At 57.8% G+C, this 15,611-nt stretch overlaps 2 protein-coding genes across 5 annotated transcripts; one reads left to right on the top strand and one right to left on the bottom strand.

The window, feature by feature from the left end:
- Positions 1-7: 7 nt before the first annotated feature.
- Positions 8-8,127, top strand: SHMT2 (serine hydroxymethyltransferase 2). Of its 4 annotated transcripts, XM_005206533.1 has the most exons (13): positions 8-189; positions 800-897; positions 3,930-4,127; positions 4,790-4,869; positions 5,048-5,248; positions 5,536-5,617; positions 5,703-5,825; positions 5,963-6,102; positions 6,431-6,596; positions 6,795-6,894; positions 6,989-7,144; positions 7,227-7,334; positions 7,457-8,127. In XM_005206533.1, exons 3-13 carry the CDS (start codon positions 3,960-3,962, stop codon positions 7,582-7,584), a joined length of 1,452 nt encoding a protein of 483 aa, XP_005206590.1. In that variant the 5' UTR covers positions 8-189; positions 800-897; positions 3,930-3,959; the 3' UTR covers positions 7,585-8,127. The 4 variants fall into 4 exon arrangements, with proteins under 4 accessions (XP_005206590.1, XP_010803441.1, NP_001029454.1 ...); NM_001034282.1 differs by lacking the exons at positions 8-189; positions 800-897 and adding an exon at positions 2,855-2,931; XM_010805139.4 differs by lacking the exons at positions 8-189; positions 800-897; positions 3,930-4,127; positions 4,790-4,869 and adding an exon at positions 2,795-2,931.
- Positions 8,100-10,408, bottom strand: NDUFA4L2 (NDUFA4 mitochondrial complex associated like 2). The gene is given in 4 exon segments (NM_001113305.2): positions 8,100-8,844; positions 8,968-9,028; positions 9,849-9,937; positions 10,307-10,408. Coding segments are annotated over 4 exon segments (264 nt in total). The 5' UTR covers positions 10,364-10,408; the 3' UTR covers positions 8,100-8,787.
- Between the last annotated feature and the right edge of the window lie 5,203 nt (positions 10,409-15,611).

Genomic DNA, 15,611 nt, shown 5'->3' with positions numbered 1-15,611 from the left:
GTGAGACCTTTAGGCAAGGGGGTGGTGGTGTGCGTTTCTGTCTGGCAGAGACCGGGCCAGGGCCTCCTCCCTCGGCGGCTCATGGGGAAACTGAGGCAAATATTGACGGAGCTGTCACCTTGGAGGACATCCCAGACGAGACCAGATTCAGACGAGGAGGACGACCCCTGGGGTTGAGCCCTGCAGGAGGTGGGAATTTTCCTCCCAGAGGTGGGCGGAATGAAGCTGCCGAAAATGGGACGGGGATTAGACCTGAGAGGGGACCACCAGCGGGCTCTCTGGGGGAGGAGGTATAAGGCCCTGAATGGGATGGAGATGGAGGGACCGCGTAGGCGGAGCGCTGACAACCTGCTAAGCTCCGCGGGCTGGCGGGAGGCGGCAGGTGGAGGGGGAGGGGAAACAGAGTTTGCGGCATCTGGAGTCATCGATCTTCCTTTTCCTTCCTAATTTCGTGGGCGCTGAGTTTGCAGACGGTTGGAGGAGGGAGGGAGAGAGGCCTGAGACGAGAGGGTGGGGGAAGGGACGACTGCGAGTTTGGAGAACTGGGCAGCGCCGCTCCCACTAGCCGTCTGCAAACGCAAACAAGGGCCCCTTCAGCCAGCTGTCCACCCTCCCACCCCTGCAGACGCAGCTGCTAATTTTATCCGCCCCCAACCCTGGCCCGGGCGTTAATTGGCTGCGGCTTCATTAGCAGTTCTCAAGCTCAGCAGCCCCCTTCCCCTCGGGGGACCCCTGACGACGAGGCTAGGGAGGAGGTACAGACAAGCTGAGGCACAGAACGACACCTTCTCCTCTGTAGCCTTCCTTTGCTTTGAGTCCTGGGTCAAGGTAAAACTGGGAGGCAGCAGTGTTCTCCGGAGGATTGCCCGCTGGCTGTACCGGGAAACTGAGTCAGAGGTGAGTCTCACCCAGACACCTTGACTCTCACTCGAGGAGTGGAAAGTCAGTAAGGGGAAAATAAATGCGTGATGGATGGATGGTGGGTGGGTGGATGGATGGATGAACGAACTGAAAGGAAGAGGGAGGTTGGAAGTGGTTCTGGGTCAGAGATTGTAAGAGGGACAGGAACAGGGCTGACTCCCAACACCAAGCCTATTATTGGAAAAAGCTGAAAGCACCTGAGGCTAGAGTTGGGAGGGAAGGAGATTAGAGCTAAGGGGGGACTTCTAAGGTCTGAAATGAGAACCAAGTGGGAATAATTGGAATTAGCAAATTAGCTCATCTGGGCCTCAGTTTCCTCACTTGTGATGCAATAATAAAATAGTTCTGGACACTGAAAGAGACTTTGCAAGGGAACATGCTTTGTGATGGATTGTCTTCCCCCTCTGACTCACAAATTGCCTCCACCACCATCCTCTCCTTCTCCTTTCCTTGTTCTTAGGATGTCTGGACACCTGGGAGCAGAATGAGATGCCCCTGCTGGTAATTGCACTTGTTCACCTCTTGATGTCCTGGTAGTCAGTGATCTATTCTGATATCTCTAGGGCTAAGGCATGCCTAGCATGGTGAAGGAGTTAATGTGTTTGCTGAATGAATGAATGATTGAATGAATGTGTAATATTGCTATGTAAGGCAGTGGTTCTCAAAATCACTGCTTATAGAATCACTAAGGAGAGGTTTTGTTGTATGTCAGTGTGAGTGGGCAAATGCCCACTCTTTAAGATCCACTCTTTAAGATTTAGAACCTCTGAGGAAACTCTCAACACTCATATATTTATATCACACAGCCAATTCTGATACCCAGGTTTGAGAACCTACTCCTCGAGGGATCAGTGAGTCCCTCCCCTAAAGGACAAGTCCAGATGAAGTCAGGCTATAAGGAAATCCCTTCCAGCTCCAAGAATCTATAGCCCCAGGGTACAAAGAGAGCTCACTGATTGCTGGAGCATCCAGACTGAATTGGTAACAAAATTCAACAGGTGCAGTGAGGAGGGGGCACCTCAGTCAGCTCCCACATGTCCCAGAGAAGGAGGAGATGGCCATAGAGGAGGCAGGTTTGTGAGGATGAGGTGAGGGGGTGATCCATCAACAGCATGTTTACATACAGTCTCATTAAATCCCACCACATGTTATTTTATTATTGATTTGCAAGTGGGGAAACTGAGGCTCAAATCAGCTAATTCGTTAGAGTGGGAACTTGAACTCTGGTCTCTCACCCTTCCAATCCAGGATGTTTTACAGCTTGTACAGGAGTCTTTGTATTTCCCAGTGAGCCTAATAATACTGGTTTCCCTGGTAGCTCAGCTGGTAAACAATCTGCCTGCAATGCAGGAGACCCCAGTTCGAATCCTGGGTCGGGAAGATCCCCTGGAGAAGGGATAGGCTACCCTGTTCTTGGGATTCCCTGGTGGCTCAGACGGTAAAGAATCCACCTGCAATGTGGGAGACCTGGGTTCGATCCCGGGGTTGGGAAGATCCCCTGGAGGAGGGCATGGCAACCCATTCCAGTATGCTTGCCTGGAGAATCCCCATGAACAGAGGAGCCTGGTGGGCTGCAGTTCAACGGGTCACAGAGTCCGATACTACTGAGCAACTAAGCACAACACATTCACTCAGTAGATACCCAATAAATTGCTATTGTCTGAACAGACGAAAAAAAACAAAACAAAACAAACGCTGAAGAGCTTCAGGACAATGAGGAGACAGGGCGGCAGTGGATCTCTCATCTTTCAGGCAAGAGCTTCTCCAGTTGGAAAACGAAACTGAAGAGAGAAAAAACTACAATTCCCAACAGACCCTAAAGGGCCCACCTTACGCATGCGTAGGTCCCGCCCTAATTCCGTGGCCTCCCGGTAGCTCTATCGCGCCTGCGCCCTCCGATCGGTCGCCTTTCTACCCCTTGCTTTCCCGCGCCGGAGTTGGTACCCGGATCTCGTGGACTTTGAATCTCTTGTTGCGATGTTGTCCTTCTCTTTTATTTGGGCGACTCGGGTAAGGATGGGGCTCCAGAGAGTAGGTGACCCATAGAAAGTAAGTTCTCAACCTATCCCAGTTAGTCCTATTCTAACGATTCACAAACTTGGGCTTCTCTGGGCTTTTAAACGCACGTGGTCAGGGTCCTCGGGGAAGGGAGAGCGGAGGGGAGTGCGGATGTGCAACTAGGGGATCCCTGAGACCCCCGCTGCACGCAGGGTGATTAGGGCCCCTTCTCATTCCGGGAACCAGATGCCCCAGGGCCTTGTGACTGCCCGTTTGACGTGGCGTTAGGGAAGAGAACCATACTGAATGCCCCGTGGACCCTGTGCTGGCGAGGCAGCACGGTTCTTGGCCTGGACCCTCGAGCTGAGTCTTTCTTGCCAGATCTGAGCCATGCAAATGATGCAACTGGTCACCCATGCTTGCATCAGGGGTCCAGCGGCTCTGGGCTGGAAGGAGGTGGAAAGAGTGGGGAGCACAAAGGACAAGATGCAGGTTTTTGGCCCGCTTCCCCAGAGGCTGCTAAAGGTCTGTGTTCCCACCTCCATTGCTCTGGTAACCACCTCTACAGCTTTTTGCCCTAATCTTTGCCAGCTTGGTCGCCACCACGGCCCCCCACCCTCACCCCCCACCCCCGACTAGAGTATCACTTTGTTAAGGCTCTGCAGGAAAACATGTGTTTCTGTGGGACTGCCCGGCGGCGTTCCAGAGACACAGGCTTCTAGAGGAGAAACTGCCCTGAGGCTTCGCAGAGTGTTTTAAGGGCAGAGGTGGAGGGAGATTCCGAGGTTAGCTGAAAGGATCAAATCAGAACCACCCGCTGGATGTTTATCTCAACCTTGGCTTTAGACCTGGTTTTTGAAGGTGGAAGTGGGGTAAAGGAGAACTGAATGGACTGACTGTACAACTGACTGCTGGGTATGGCGCCTGAGGATCTGATAAGCATAACTAAGCACTGTTAACTCTTTCTCGCCTGGACACTTTTTCTTTGACCCGAGCTTTTCTTTCCCTAGCCTCTGCGGAGATGTGGTCAGCTGGTTGGGATGGCCGTACGGTGCCAGCACAGTGAGGCGGCCCAGACTCAGACTGGAGAAGCAAGCAAGGGCTGGTCAGGCCAGGAGAGTCTATCAGACAGTGACCCTGAGATGTGGGAGCTGCTGCGGAGAGAGAAGGACAGGCAGTGTCGCGGCCTGGAGCTCATTGCTTCAGAGGTGGGCCTGGGGAGAGGGGCCAGGGCTTAGGCCACAGCTGGAAGTAACAGATCATCTTCCTGCTATTTCTCCAGATCTCCCTTTCAAACTCAGGGCCTTCCTGCTGGGCCTCATCTCCGAATCTTCTGCTGATCTCTGAAGCAAAGGCAGGGCCAGTCTGGGTTATGGGCAGGGGCATTAGGAAGCCCCCCAGAGTCTCTTGGAGCTTCTGTAGTTCAGTCTGGTCCCTCTTCCATCCGAGGAGGAAACAGAAGCCTGGAAGCACAGGCTCACGTGGACAGGAGGCCTTGCTGGAGACACCTATCACAGCAGATGGGTTTCTTTTTTTAATATTTATGTATTTGGCTGTGCCTGGTCTTAGTTGCAGCATGCAGGATCTTCCCTGTGGCACTGAGATCCAGTTCCTCAACCAGGGATTGAACCTTGGCCCCTGCATTGAGAGCCCAGAGTCCTAGCCCCTGGACCACCAGGGAAGTCCTAGCAGCTGGGTTTCTGAGGAGGATGCTCTGGCCCTGTCCCTGACCTGGCAAGGAATCCTCAATGAACAGAGCTTTCTATAGAACCCGGCTCCTCCCTGCAGCCTGGGGCTCTGGCCAGAGGGGGCTATGGGGTCCAGGGAAGGGGGCTCGGTACCTTCTGACACTGCCCCTCCCCCACCTCAGAACTTCTGCAGCCGAGCTGCGCTGGAGGCCCTGGGGTCCTGTCTGAACAACAAGTACTCGGAGGGTTATCCTGGCAAGAGGTGAGGGCTAGGCACCATGAGGCTGGAGGACAGCCTCAGGGACCGTGCTCCCGGTGGGGGAGACCCGCCTGCGCCCTGCCAGTGTGTCTAGAGGATGGTCTTCCCCGTCCTTTGCTGCTGGTCCAGGGGATGGGGGCACCCTTTCTCTGTGCCCTGATCTGCGCCCCTCCCTTTGCAGATACTACGGAGGAGCAGAGGTAGTGGATGAGATAGAGCTGCTGTGTCAGCGCCGGGCCTTGGAGGCCTTTGACCTGGATCCTGCTCAGTGGGGAGTCAATGTCCAACCCTACTCCGGATCCCCAGCCAATCTGGCTGCCTACACAGCCCTTCTGCAGCCTCACGACCGAATCATGGGGCTGGACTTGCCCGATGGGGGCCAGTGAGTGTGGGTGGGGTGGCGGGTGGGCTTGTAGGCAGTATGGGCATGAGAGAAGAGTAATTTATTGAACAGCTACTGTGTTCCATGCAGATGGAACAGGGCTCTCCCAGTCCAGGAGTGGTTGAGGAAGATAAGACCCCATAAGTGTTGCTCAGAGCCACAGGGGTACAACTTGCTAGGAGCAGTGTTCCAGAGACCCCGGCCTTTGGAGCGGGGCAGGAAGCCAGTGGCTGAGTTGGAGAGTTCCTGTACTCTGAACCTGCCTCCTTCCTCTCCTCTCCTCCCAGTCTCACCCACGGCTACATGTCTGATGTCAAGCGGATCTCAGCTACATCTATCTTCTTCGAGTCTATGCCTTATAAGCTGAACGTGAGTGCTCTGGGGTGTGAGGAGGGAGCTCTGAGGAGCTGCTCTGCTTTCTCTTAGAACTTTAGCTTTTTGTCTGTCTGTCTAGCCCCAAACCGGCCTCATTGACTATGACCAGCTGGCACTCACTGCTCGGCTCTTCAAACCACGACTCATCATAGCTGGTACCAGTGCCTATGCTCGTCTCATTGACTACGCCCGCATGAGAGAAGTTAGTGGTGGGCTGTAATCTCTGCCCCTCCCCAAGGGGTCGTGAGGAGACTTGGGAGGAGGGGCAAGCCTTGGGCAGGCCTATCTGGGCCCTCCCCAGGCTGAGGCCTATCTCTGTCCTCCTCTGTACCCACCTAGGTGTGTGACGAGGTCAAGGCACACCTCTTGGCAGACATGGCCCACATCAGTGGCCTGGTGGCTGCCAAGGTGATCCCCTCACCCTTCAAGCACGCGGATATTGTCACCACGACCACTCACAAGACCCTTCGAGGGGCCAGGTCAGGCTTCCCTGAGGGCTTTCCTTGCCTCTCCCTGTCTTCATGCCCCACCCCAGGGCATGGTTGGGGTTGGATGTGAGTTTGTTCCCACCAGAAGCCCTGTCTAGGATACTTCTCCTTTTCTTGCCCCTGGTGGCAGTTCCCCGGCAGGGAGTTTGGGGGTGGAGGTGAGGTCTGCTCTCCTCAAGCCCTGGAGTCCACCACACTGAACACTACTTGGCTGGACTCTGAGAGCCGGTGGGGGCCAGGCCAGCCAGTCTCCTCTGCTCTCCCCACCCCTATGCTCTGTCTTGTCAGCTTAGATTCTGACCGCCTACCTCCCACACAGGTCAGGACTCATCTTCTACCGGAAGGGGGTGCAGGCTGTGGACCCCAAAACTGGCCGAGAGATCCCTTACACATTTGAGGACCGAATCAACTTTGCTGTGTTCCCATCCCTGCAGGGGGGCCCCCACAACCATGCCATTGCTGCAGTGGCTGTGGCCCTAAAGCAGGTTGGGGAGCCTACTCTTGTGGGATGGGAGGGGGCAGGGCTTGGAGGCTCAGACCCTGCACCTTGCTAGCTGAAATTGGAGCTGATGGAAGGGAGGTGTCAGGCTGGGAGGGCGTGGGGATGGGGTCCCAAGTATGCTGGGGGTGGTGGGGCAGGAGGAGCCGGGCTTAAGGCAACAGTGCTGCTGCCTCTTTTCCAGGCCTGCACCCCCATGTTCCGGGAGTACTCCCTGCAGATTCTAAAGAACGCTCAGGCCATGGCTAATGCCCTGCTGGAGCGAGGCTACTCCCTGGTGTCTGGTGAGCTGGGAGGTGGGGTGGGGGAGGTGCAAGCCCCCGTAGCCTCAGAGGCCCAGGACTTACCACCACTCCCTGCTCACTCTCCCCGCCTCAGGTGGCACTGACAACCACCTAGTGCTGGTAGACCTTCGGCCAAAGGGCCTGGACGGAGCTCGAGCAGAACGGGTGTTGGAACTTGTATCCATCACGGCCAACAAGAACACCTGTCCTGGAGATCGAAGTGCCATCACCCCTGGGGGCCTGAGGCTGGGTGAGACCTGCTTTCTGGTAGGGGCGGGGCTGACTGCCAGGTGGACTGGGGCTGTACTAATCCTCTTCTGCCCCTCTCACAGGGGCCCCAGCCCTGACTTCTCGAGGGTTCCTTGAAGATGACTTCCGGAAAGTTGTAGGCTTTATAGATGAAGGTGTCAACATTGGCTTGGAAGTGAAGAGCAAGACCAGTGAGTGGACAAGACCTCCCCCGCCCCCCAGCCAGTTCATACTGACTATCTCCCCCCTCCTCCAGCTGATCTCACTGCCTTCTCCTAAGCTCTGACCACTTTTTTTCGTCACCCGTGTCTAGCCAAACTCCAGGATTTCAAATCTTTCCTGCTCAAAGACCCAGAAACAAGTCATCAGCTGGCCGACCTTAGGCAACGGGTGGAGCAGTTCGCCAGGGCCTTCCCCATGCCTGGTTTTGATGATCACTGAAGGCACCTAAGAAACGAAGCCCGCCGACTGACATGTCTCCCTCTTGGCCTTCCTGGACAAGCTGGGGAGGGGTGGTAACTGCTCCTCTTTCAGCTTTCTGCTGGCGGAGGGAAGGGCCCCCCACTTAGGGCAAGAGCCATGTGTAGTTCCACTTCTCAGGATAAGACTAAGAAGGAGGAGGCTTGGAGCTTTCTTCCCTAACCTCTCCCATTATCTCAGTATTATAGACCCCTGCCCTTTCTTGGGGAGGCGGGAGTTCCTCTCCTGAGCCAGAGGAAGGGGTGGGTAGGCACCCTTCTTTCTGTTTCTATCTAATAAAATACTAACCTGCCCTGAGCTTCTGTTACTGGGGCAGGGGCCCCCCGGGGGCCCCCTGGGCCAAGTGGTGATTCCTCTCCCTCAGCATATTCTTCATTTCCTTCCCACCACCACCACAAGGACCCCCAAGGCTGCCTCCTCCTCTCCCTCTGATCAGAGGCGACACCAGACGTGATTAGCAGGCGCAACAAATTCAATTTGTTAAATGAAATTGTATTTTGCCCACGGCTGCTTCTGTTTGATCCCTGGGGACCGAGGGAAGTAGGGGAGGGGTTGGGGAGGCCCAGGTGTGAGGCGGGAGGGGGTGCCCAGTGGTACCGGAAGCGGGAGGGAAGCGGAAGCAGGGAAGCAGCGCAGGCACTGGAGGAACAAGCCACACCTTCCTGAGTGTGGGTGCCTCAAGCTGGCTGTACTGTCAGCAACGAGCCTGGTCGAGCCCAGGGAGCCAGAGTAGCACCGCCCCCAGGCTGGCGCCAGGAAGCCTGTAGCCTGGGCTAACGTGGGGCCCGCCACGTCATTTGGCACTCAGGCCCCTGCTTGGTCTTGTCTCTCACGTAGGCCACGCTCAACATGTAGCATGCACCCCGCCCTCCGAAGCCAGGGTAACGGGGCAGAGGGGCTGGCATGAGCCTTTGGGTTAGGCTACTGCCTGCCCTTTAACTGCTCCTCCCCCTCGTGGGACTGAAGCTGAGGGTCAGAGGCGCTTCCGCTGCTGGGAGCAAGGGAAGGGGGGTGGGGCTGCCTCCCCTCCTCGTGGGAACCCGGCTGTGTAAGCAGAAACTGGACAGGGTGGCCAGTGTGGCGCCTTGGGGTTGAGGGTGGAGAGTGGAAGAAATGAGTAGGCTGGCTGCTGGTGGTTCACGTCGACTGGCACTGCAGCCAGGCTTAGAAGTCTGGCCTGTCTTTCTTCAGTTTCTTGTAGTCAGTGGAAACTGCAAGGAACTATGGAGAGAAAGGGGGATTGCACTGAGTGCCCCACTCGTCCCTTTGCTGGGGTGGGAGGTGCCCAGCTGGGATCAAGAGATGAGCGAATGGCGGTGCAACCCGAAGGCCACTGGGAGGTACCTTGTATTGGTCATTGGGGCTGAGGCGGTTCCAGGGCTCCGGGTTGTTCTTTCGGTCCCAGCTGTGGAGACGGAGGTGGGGGTGGGGGTGGGGGGTGGTGCTGGTTAGGGTTTCCTCTCTGGGAGCTAGGACTCTGGAGCCTAAGGGGACCCATAAGGTCTGTCCCCCCACCCCAGCACCCTCCATCCTCCCGGGAGATGGGGGTGTGTGCATTTCCCAGAGACTGAGAGGGGAGGGGGCACATTAGCAGGTGCTGACAAGTGAAGCAAGAAGGCTGTCACCATTGTCAGCGTGGGGCCAGGTGATAGACTTGACAACCTGGCCCAAGGACTCCCGCCGGTTCGGTGCCACCCTAGGCTAGCCCCGCAGAGCTGGGCGGTGGGAATCAGGCAGAAATCCCGAAATCCCTAGGTACTGGGGTTGCAGTGATGTGACTTGAATTCAGACAACGCCATGGGTGCTCCTGCCTAATGGCAGACCCTCCATTCCTGCCGCCTCTGGCGCGGCTTGGAGTCTCCGCGCTCCCCTGGTTGCAAAGGCGACCCCAGCAGCTCACCCGGCCACACCCCCAGCGCTTGGGCAGCGAGATAGAGGTACCCAAAGGCCGCCGGCGCCCGGCAGAGCGGCGTCGTCATGGTAACGCGGCCGGGAGCGGTGCTAGTTCCGCAGCCCAAAGCCGGCAGAATCTCTAGCTACTGAGGGTGGGCCCGAGGGGAGGCGGGGGGCCTCCCAGGTCAGGAGTAGGCTCCAGTCCCGAGATGTAGCCTGCCTAGGAGTCCCCTCGAGGACCATCATTCACATCATTCCTGAGAGTCCTGTGCATTCCTGTCCCATCTTGCCCCACCCAGGACCCCTTCCTGCGTCCCAAGCCCGGCCTTTACCAGACGTCGGGGCTGCGCAAGGCGAGTCGCAGCAAGTAGAGCGCAGCGCTGCCCATGCCCAGGCCAATGAAGCCGATCATCGGGATGAGCTGCGGGAAGACAGAAAGAACTTTTTTTCAGGAACAGCCCCCTCCCAATCTCCTTTTACAAGCTTTTCTGCTCGGCCAACCCCCACGCCACCCCATCCCAGGTCTGGCGCTCTCTCCCTTTGGGAAGAGAGGACCTACAGCCTCCCACCACATTTCCTGCCATAGTCTCCCTCAACCTGTAGCTAACCTGTTTGAGGTGACTTCAAGGGACCCGGGGACATATTGCAGGGATTGGATTGAGGGCACTGCAGAAAAATACTAGGAGCTTTGGGGAAACTTAGCAATAGGCAGGGTACGGGTAGATTTCGGGGCTGCCAGGGCAGCTAGAGAGTTAGAAGGTAGAATCATGGCTCCTGGGACCAAACTTACCCCGGGATGTCTCTTGATCTGCCGATAGAAGCGGGCTCCGAGGCTGGTTCCCGCCATAGCGCCTCTCCAGTGTCTGCTCCTCTCCAGCAGCCCTGAGCCCTTGCTCCTCCTGGGGTCCCGCCCCTCTCTGGGGAGGGGTCAGCCCAGCCCAGCCTGGCCCAGCCCCGGCAACTTCATCAGATTCACCCCAACCCCCATCTCTCTCCTTATTGCAGTTCCAGGATCGGCCAGGAAGAGAATTGTTGGGGAGCAGGAGGATTTCTGCTCATCCACTCTCCACTCCAAGGGATCGGATCTTGGCCCAGGAGACATTATCATGCTTTGGGCTGGTCCAAGGGAGAGGCCTCCCAGACTCTAACTGAGAGCCCAACTGAGGGGAATCCTGAAGTGGGAGGAAGGGGCTCAACAGGGGACAGGCAGACAGACCTCCAGTAAAGTGCAGCTGCAGGGTGTTCACAAGTGGGGCGGAGGGGGTGGGGGGATGGGGATCAGGGACAAGTGAGGGCCTCTGTAATGTTTCCCTGACACCCCTAGAGCCACCCAGGAGCTAGCAGGGCCACCTCCCTCCAAGAACAGTGGGGAGTGGTGGTGGGGGCGCAGACAGATCCAAGCCGCTCTAGACCTGGGTGGCTTCTCCAACTTGTGTCATGGTTAGCCTGGAAGAGTGTGGAGGCCAGGGGAGCCGGGCATTATCTCAAGCCTGGCTCAGGATAGAGTAAAACAGTTGGTTAAATCTGGGGATTAAGAGTCTTCCTTCCCCTACCTACCTCGGGTATCCATCCAAGGAGACAACTTCTGCCTCTGACTGTGATGGAGAGAAAGAGAATGGAGTGAAGGAAATCGTGGAAGAAAGATAGAAAAGATGTTGAAAGAGAAAAGAGAACACATAGAGACAGAAGCTAGAGTGATTGCATCCCACTGGATGATCAACTCGGGTGCATGCTGTACTATCAGGTGGGATGCTATACTATCTCTGCCCCTGTCTTTGGGGAACTGGGGTCCTAGGGAGCCCTGCAAGAGCTGAGCCTTAACCACTTCTCCCCATTCCACGCTAACCTAACCCCTCCTTCCCCTACTGCTGTCCTGGCAGCTGATTCCTATAGAGAGCTCCCACTTCTCCCCTCCAAAGCTTCGTGGTGCCCAGGCAGGGGCGAGCCGTGCACCCGCTGCTGTGCCTCTTAGAGTACCGAGAGGTAGGGGTCCCTTCCTGAGGGCCTCCTGCTCTCCCCTCCCGCGCCTGATACCTCCCCCACCTCCTGCGCTGACAAGCGCGGCTGTAATTAGGCTGCGGGGTCCCGAGCTCTCCGCCTCCCTCCGGCGGATAATGAGATAAAGTGTCAGAGACAGGGCGAGAACAAAGAGACAGAGACTCTGTGCTTACGTGTGTGGGGGGCGGGGGCGGGGGACTGACGGGATGTCGGAGCCTGGAGCAGCTCAGAGCCTGGCCCTGAGTACCTGCTCTTCCAGGGCCGGGTCAGGGGCTGAGGTGTCCTTTCACCTGTGCCCCGTAGCCCTCCAGTCTCTGGGGCTAAAAATCAATTCTGGAGCTCGAGCTCGAGGGGCCGCACAGCTGGGCTGCACATGTGACTCCTGTGGCACAGCTGGAGTGATAGGGACTTCTGGCTCCGGTGCCGCGCCCCTTTGCTTCTTGGGCCCTCACCTTTCTTGCGGAGCCCTTTCTCTGAGTCCCAGTGATCCGCGCCTCGCGCTTTCCAGGCTCTCCTCCCGGCTTTTTTCCTGGCAGCCCCGGTGATCCTCCTGCCTTGGGCCTCCGCCCTTGCTTTTCGAGTTTCTTACTACGTTATTGCTTCTGCCTCTCCGGGGCTCCTTGACCCTTCATCTGCTTCTGGTACTTGTCTCTGACCCCTTGTCTGTGACCCTATTTCTAAGGCTCCTTCCGTCTTTGGATCTTGGTCCCTGGGGCCGAACTGAGACTCAGAACTCCTTGAATTCCAGATCTCATTTCTTCCCACCAGAAGGACTCAGGCTACGCTGACCGAGCAGACAGAAGTCATTAGCCGCGGATTAGGCGTGGCCAGGGGCAGGCGGGGGTCCCGCTGGGATCTGTCTCAAAGCTAACCCGCACAGGACACTAATCCGCGCTCTGGTGGAGCTGAACTTCAAAAGCAGCTGGACTCGCGGGAGCGAGCAGGCCGCGGGGCCATGGGCGCGGGCGCCCCCTGGAGGCCGAGCTGCTCTCAAATTCTTAGGGGCGATGCCTCGGGCGCCCCCTATCGGGCCACAGCGGCCCTGAGCCTCGCGGCTTCCGAGCTGGGAAGTTACTGCCAGGAGTGTGGGTCCCGCCGGCCGGCCGCTCTCGCCACTCCCGCCGCCAGGGCAGTGGGTCCAGCAACTTCCACTCATCCATTGTGAGGAGGGGCCGAGGTGGGGGAAGGAGAGGGAACTCAGAAGCTCCCACTTCGCCAGCTGCGGACATCCCAGGTTCAGGCTGGCTCCTTTTGCGGGGCTGGGCGGCCCCAGGTGCCCAGGGCTCCGTCTCAGCGCCGAGACTCTTCTCTTCTTCAGGCCTTATCACTGTCTCTTTCTGCCTTCCCATTCTGTCTCTCCCTCCGCAGCTCCCTACCTGCCTTTGTCCCCCTGCATCTGTTTCTCTGCGTCTCCCTGCGTTTGTTTCTCCTTTCCTCTACATCTGCCTCGCCGTGTCTCTCTTTATAAATGCCTCCCTCTCTGTCACTGTCTTTCTCCCCCCTCCCATTCCCTGGTTCTATTCCTATTCTCTGGCTTGCTGCTCCTGGGGGTCTGCAGCAGTCCAACGGGGGACAGCCCGCGGGCACCTTGGGGCTCTGCCCAGGGTCCCCTTCCTGGTCACCTCCACACGCCCGTCACCTTGGCGCAGATTCCGCTTTCCCTCTGCACCAGTGGGGCGTGGAGGGGGCGCTAGGGAGGGAAGACACAGTGCCCAGCATCTGCTTGGGAGCCCCGGGGCCCCTAACCCCCCTCTGCCGCTATTAAGGGCGCCGGGTCCCGAGGCTCTGAGATGATCATGGTTGCATCAGCCAGACAGCCGAGGAGCCCGGAGCCTCGTAGCGAGCGAACCATCTAGACAAAGACTCCCGCGCCATCTGTTTATGCAAAGCGCTTTCCGCTGGGGACCCCGGCGTCCCGGTGCCTGGCCCGGCTCTGGGCACAGGGTCATGAGCTCGCAGGAGCTGCGGCTGCAGCCCCGCCGCGCTGCGGCTCCCAACTCCCCAACACCCAGAGGGGACGCGGGGCGAGCGGAAAGGAGGGGGGCGGGGGGTGTTGATGTGATTGGAGCGGACGCGGCTGTTTCTTCAATAATGGATGGAGATGATGCGGACGGCGGAGCCAAGCCCGCCCGGAGAGGAGAGAGGAATAGAAATAGGGAGAGGTAGGGGCGGGGGCGAGGGACTCACCCTGGCGAACGCACACGCGCGCGCGCTCACACACACACACACACACACACGAGCGTGCGTGCGTCACACTGTCATTCGAATACACGCCGCCGCGCGGCTCACACCCAGGCACACGCCCACGCGCTGTCACCGAGACACACACCTGCAGGCAGAGACGCTGGAGCAACACACTCACCAGAGGCTTTTTCTGGTTCTCACACTACATGGTCCTGCAGGCAGAGGCGCACGGAAATGCCCACACGTGGGGCACACGCAGGCGTGAAGAATGCACAGACACGTAGACACATCAAAGCACATATGCCCATCTGACACCCTGGGACTAAGACAGCCAAAAACCTCAGAGGGTGGGGTGGTGGAGCAGAATAGGGACAAGACACACAGTGGCACAGACACACACCAGGGCACAAGTTTCAGGGGTACACACATCAACACACACACACACACACAACACCTGGGACTCTGATAGACACACCTCACACCTTCAGGGCAGACACATACATTGCACAGCAGGGGCACAGAGGCACCCCTCACACACTCAGAGTTTCACACCCACCCATGCTGAAGCTGCTGCCTCTGAGAGGTCACTGGGATCCCCAAAGAAGGCCTTGTTAGTCTAGCCATGTAATGAGGTTCTGATGACAGGAGATGCCTGGGGCCATGGACACTGAGCCGCTACTTAACTGCCTACAAACTTCCTTTCTTGGCCCCCAGAGCCAGTGGTGTAGGCCTTAGGCCTCTCTGGCTACAGCCAGCCCTGCTGGCTTCAACCCCCAAAGCTGGGGGAGAGGTAGGAGAGCCATAGAGGGGTATCAAGGCTACAGAGGGAGACTGCCAGGATCCCCAACACAGCCAGGAGGCAGGCTCACACCTGGTGCTGCCCAATCTTCTCACTTCAAGGAGCACTTTTCTTGCTCAGAGCCAGGGGGCCCTGGGGAGGGGTAGGATGTGGGTTATCTTGGACCCTCCTAACCCGAACCCTCCTTCCGTCTGTTTTCAATTCAGTCAGCTCCTTGGCCCAGACTTATGACCTTTGCAGCCTGAGGCAGCATCATCCATCACCCAGGCGGCTGCTAGTGGGATAAGGGGCTCTGGGGGCTCACACAGGGTCGCTGTCCCTCCTGCCTCCATCTCTTGAGACCTGCTCTCTGCCGTGGGCCAGGGCTCAATGGGCGGGGTAAGTACTGCGGGGAGGGTGTGACCAAGGTGCTCAATTGCTATAAATGGGCCTTGTGTCCCCACCCCTGATAGCCCAGCACCCTGTCCTTCGAGCTCGGCACAGTCAGCCTTCCCGCTCCTCCCGCCCTCCCTCTCGGGCCCTTTGCTTAATTTCCTATTAACTGCTGATAAATCCAATTAAACCGCCGCTCTAATTAGGGACAGCTGCCGGCTCTGGGAGGAGGGGGAGGAGGGTGCCCCCCCCCCCCGAGTGTAGGGGGAGAGAACAGCAGCTCTCTCTGCTTCTCGGTACCCCCACACCAGCACTGCCGCCCAATGAGCCAGTAAATTGGTTTTGCTTCAGCATTGGGGGGGGGGGGTGCTCTCGATGATCTTGGGGAGCTCTGGTTTTGAGTCCCTTAGACCTCTTGATGAAGAGTTGCGACCCAAGCCCTAGCCGTCCCTGCTCCCTCCGCCCTTTGGTGGTAGGTGGATCCTAAGGAGGAATGGGGGCAAAAGGTGTGCGGCGGTAGATGGGGGCTTGTGATCTACTCCCGTTCCAACCCAAGTGCGGTTCAAAGGGGCTGCCTGACTCTTCATTATAACCCCGCCGCCGCCCCGAGGCATCCCGGACAATCAAGGGCAAAGGGAAAAGGAAGCCAAACTAGGTTCTGAGACGCGTCTTCTCGTGTGCTTCCCTACCCCCAACGCACCTCAGCCTTCTGGATGGAAGAGGGGCGCTCCCGTCCGGGGCC

This window comes from Bos taurus, chromosome 5 (assembly GCF_002263795.3).
Source record: "Bos taurus isolate L1 Dominette 01449 registration number 42190680 breed Hereford chromosome 5, ARS-UCD2.0, whole genome shotgun sequence".
Classification (NCBI taxonomy): Eukaryota; Metazoa; Chordata; class Mammalia; order Artiodactyla; family Bovidae; genus Bos; species Bos taurus.
The sequence above is the reverse complement of the archived record's forward strand: the minus strand, read 5'-3'. Positions and strand labels throughout refer to the sequence as shown.

Excerpts from the sequence above, each read along its gene's own strand:
- SHMT2 (NM_001034282.1), top strand. The coding sequence starts at position 2,899 with ATGTTGTCCTTCTCTTTTATTTGGGCGACTCGG. Across the intron at positions 4,870-5,047 it reads GAGGGTTATCCTGGCAAGAG|ATACTACGGAGGAGCAGAGG; the intron begins GTGAGGGCTAGG and ends CTCCCTTTGCAG. Across the intron at positions 5,249-5,535 it reads GACTTGCCCGATGGGGGCCA|TCTCACCCACGGCTACATGT; the intron begins GTGAGTGTGGGT and ends CTCTCCTCCCAG.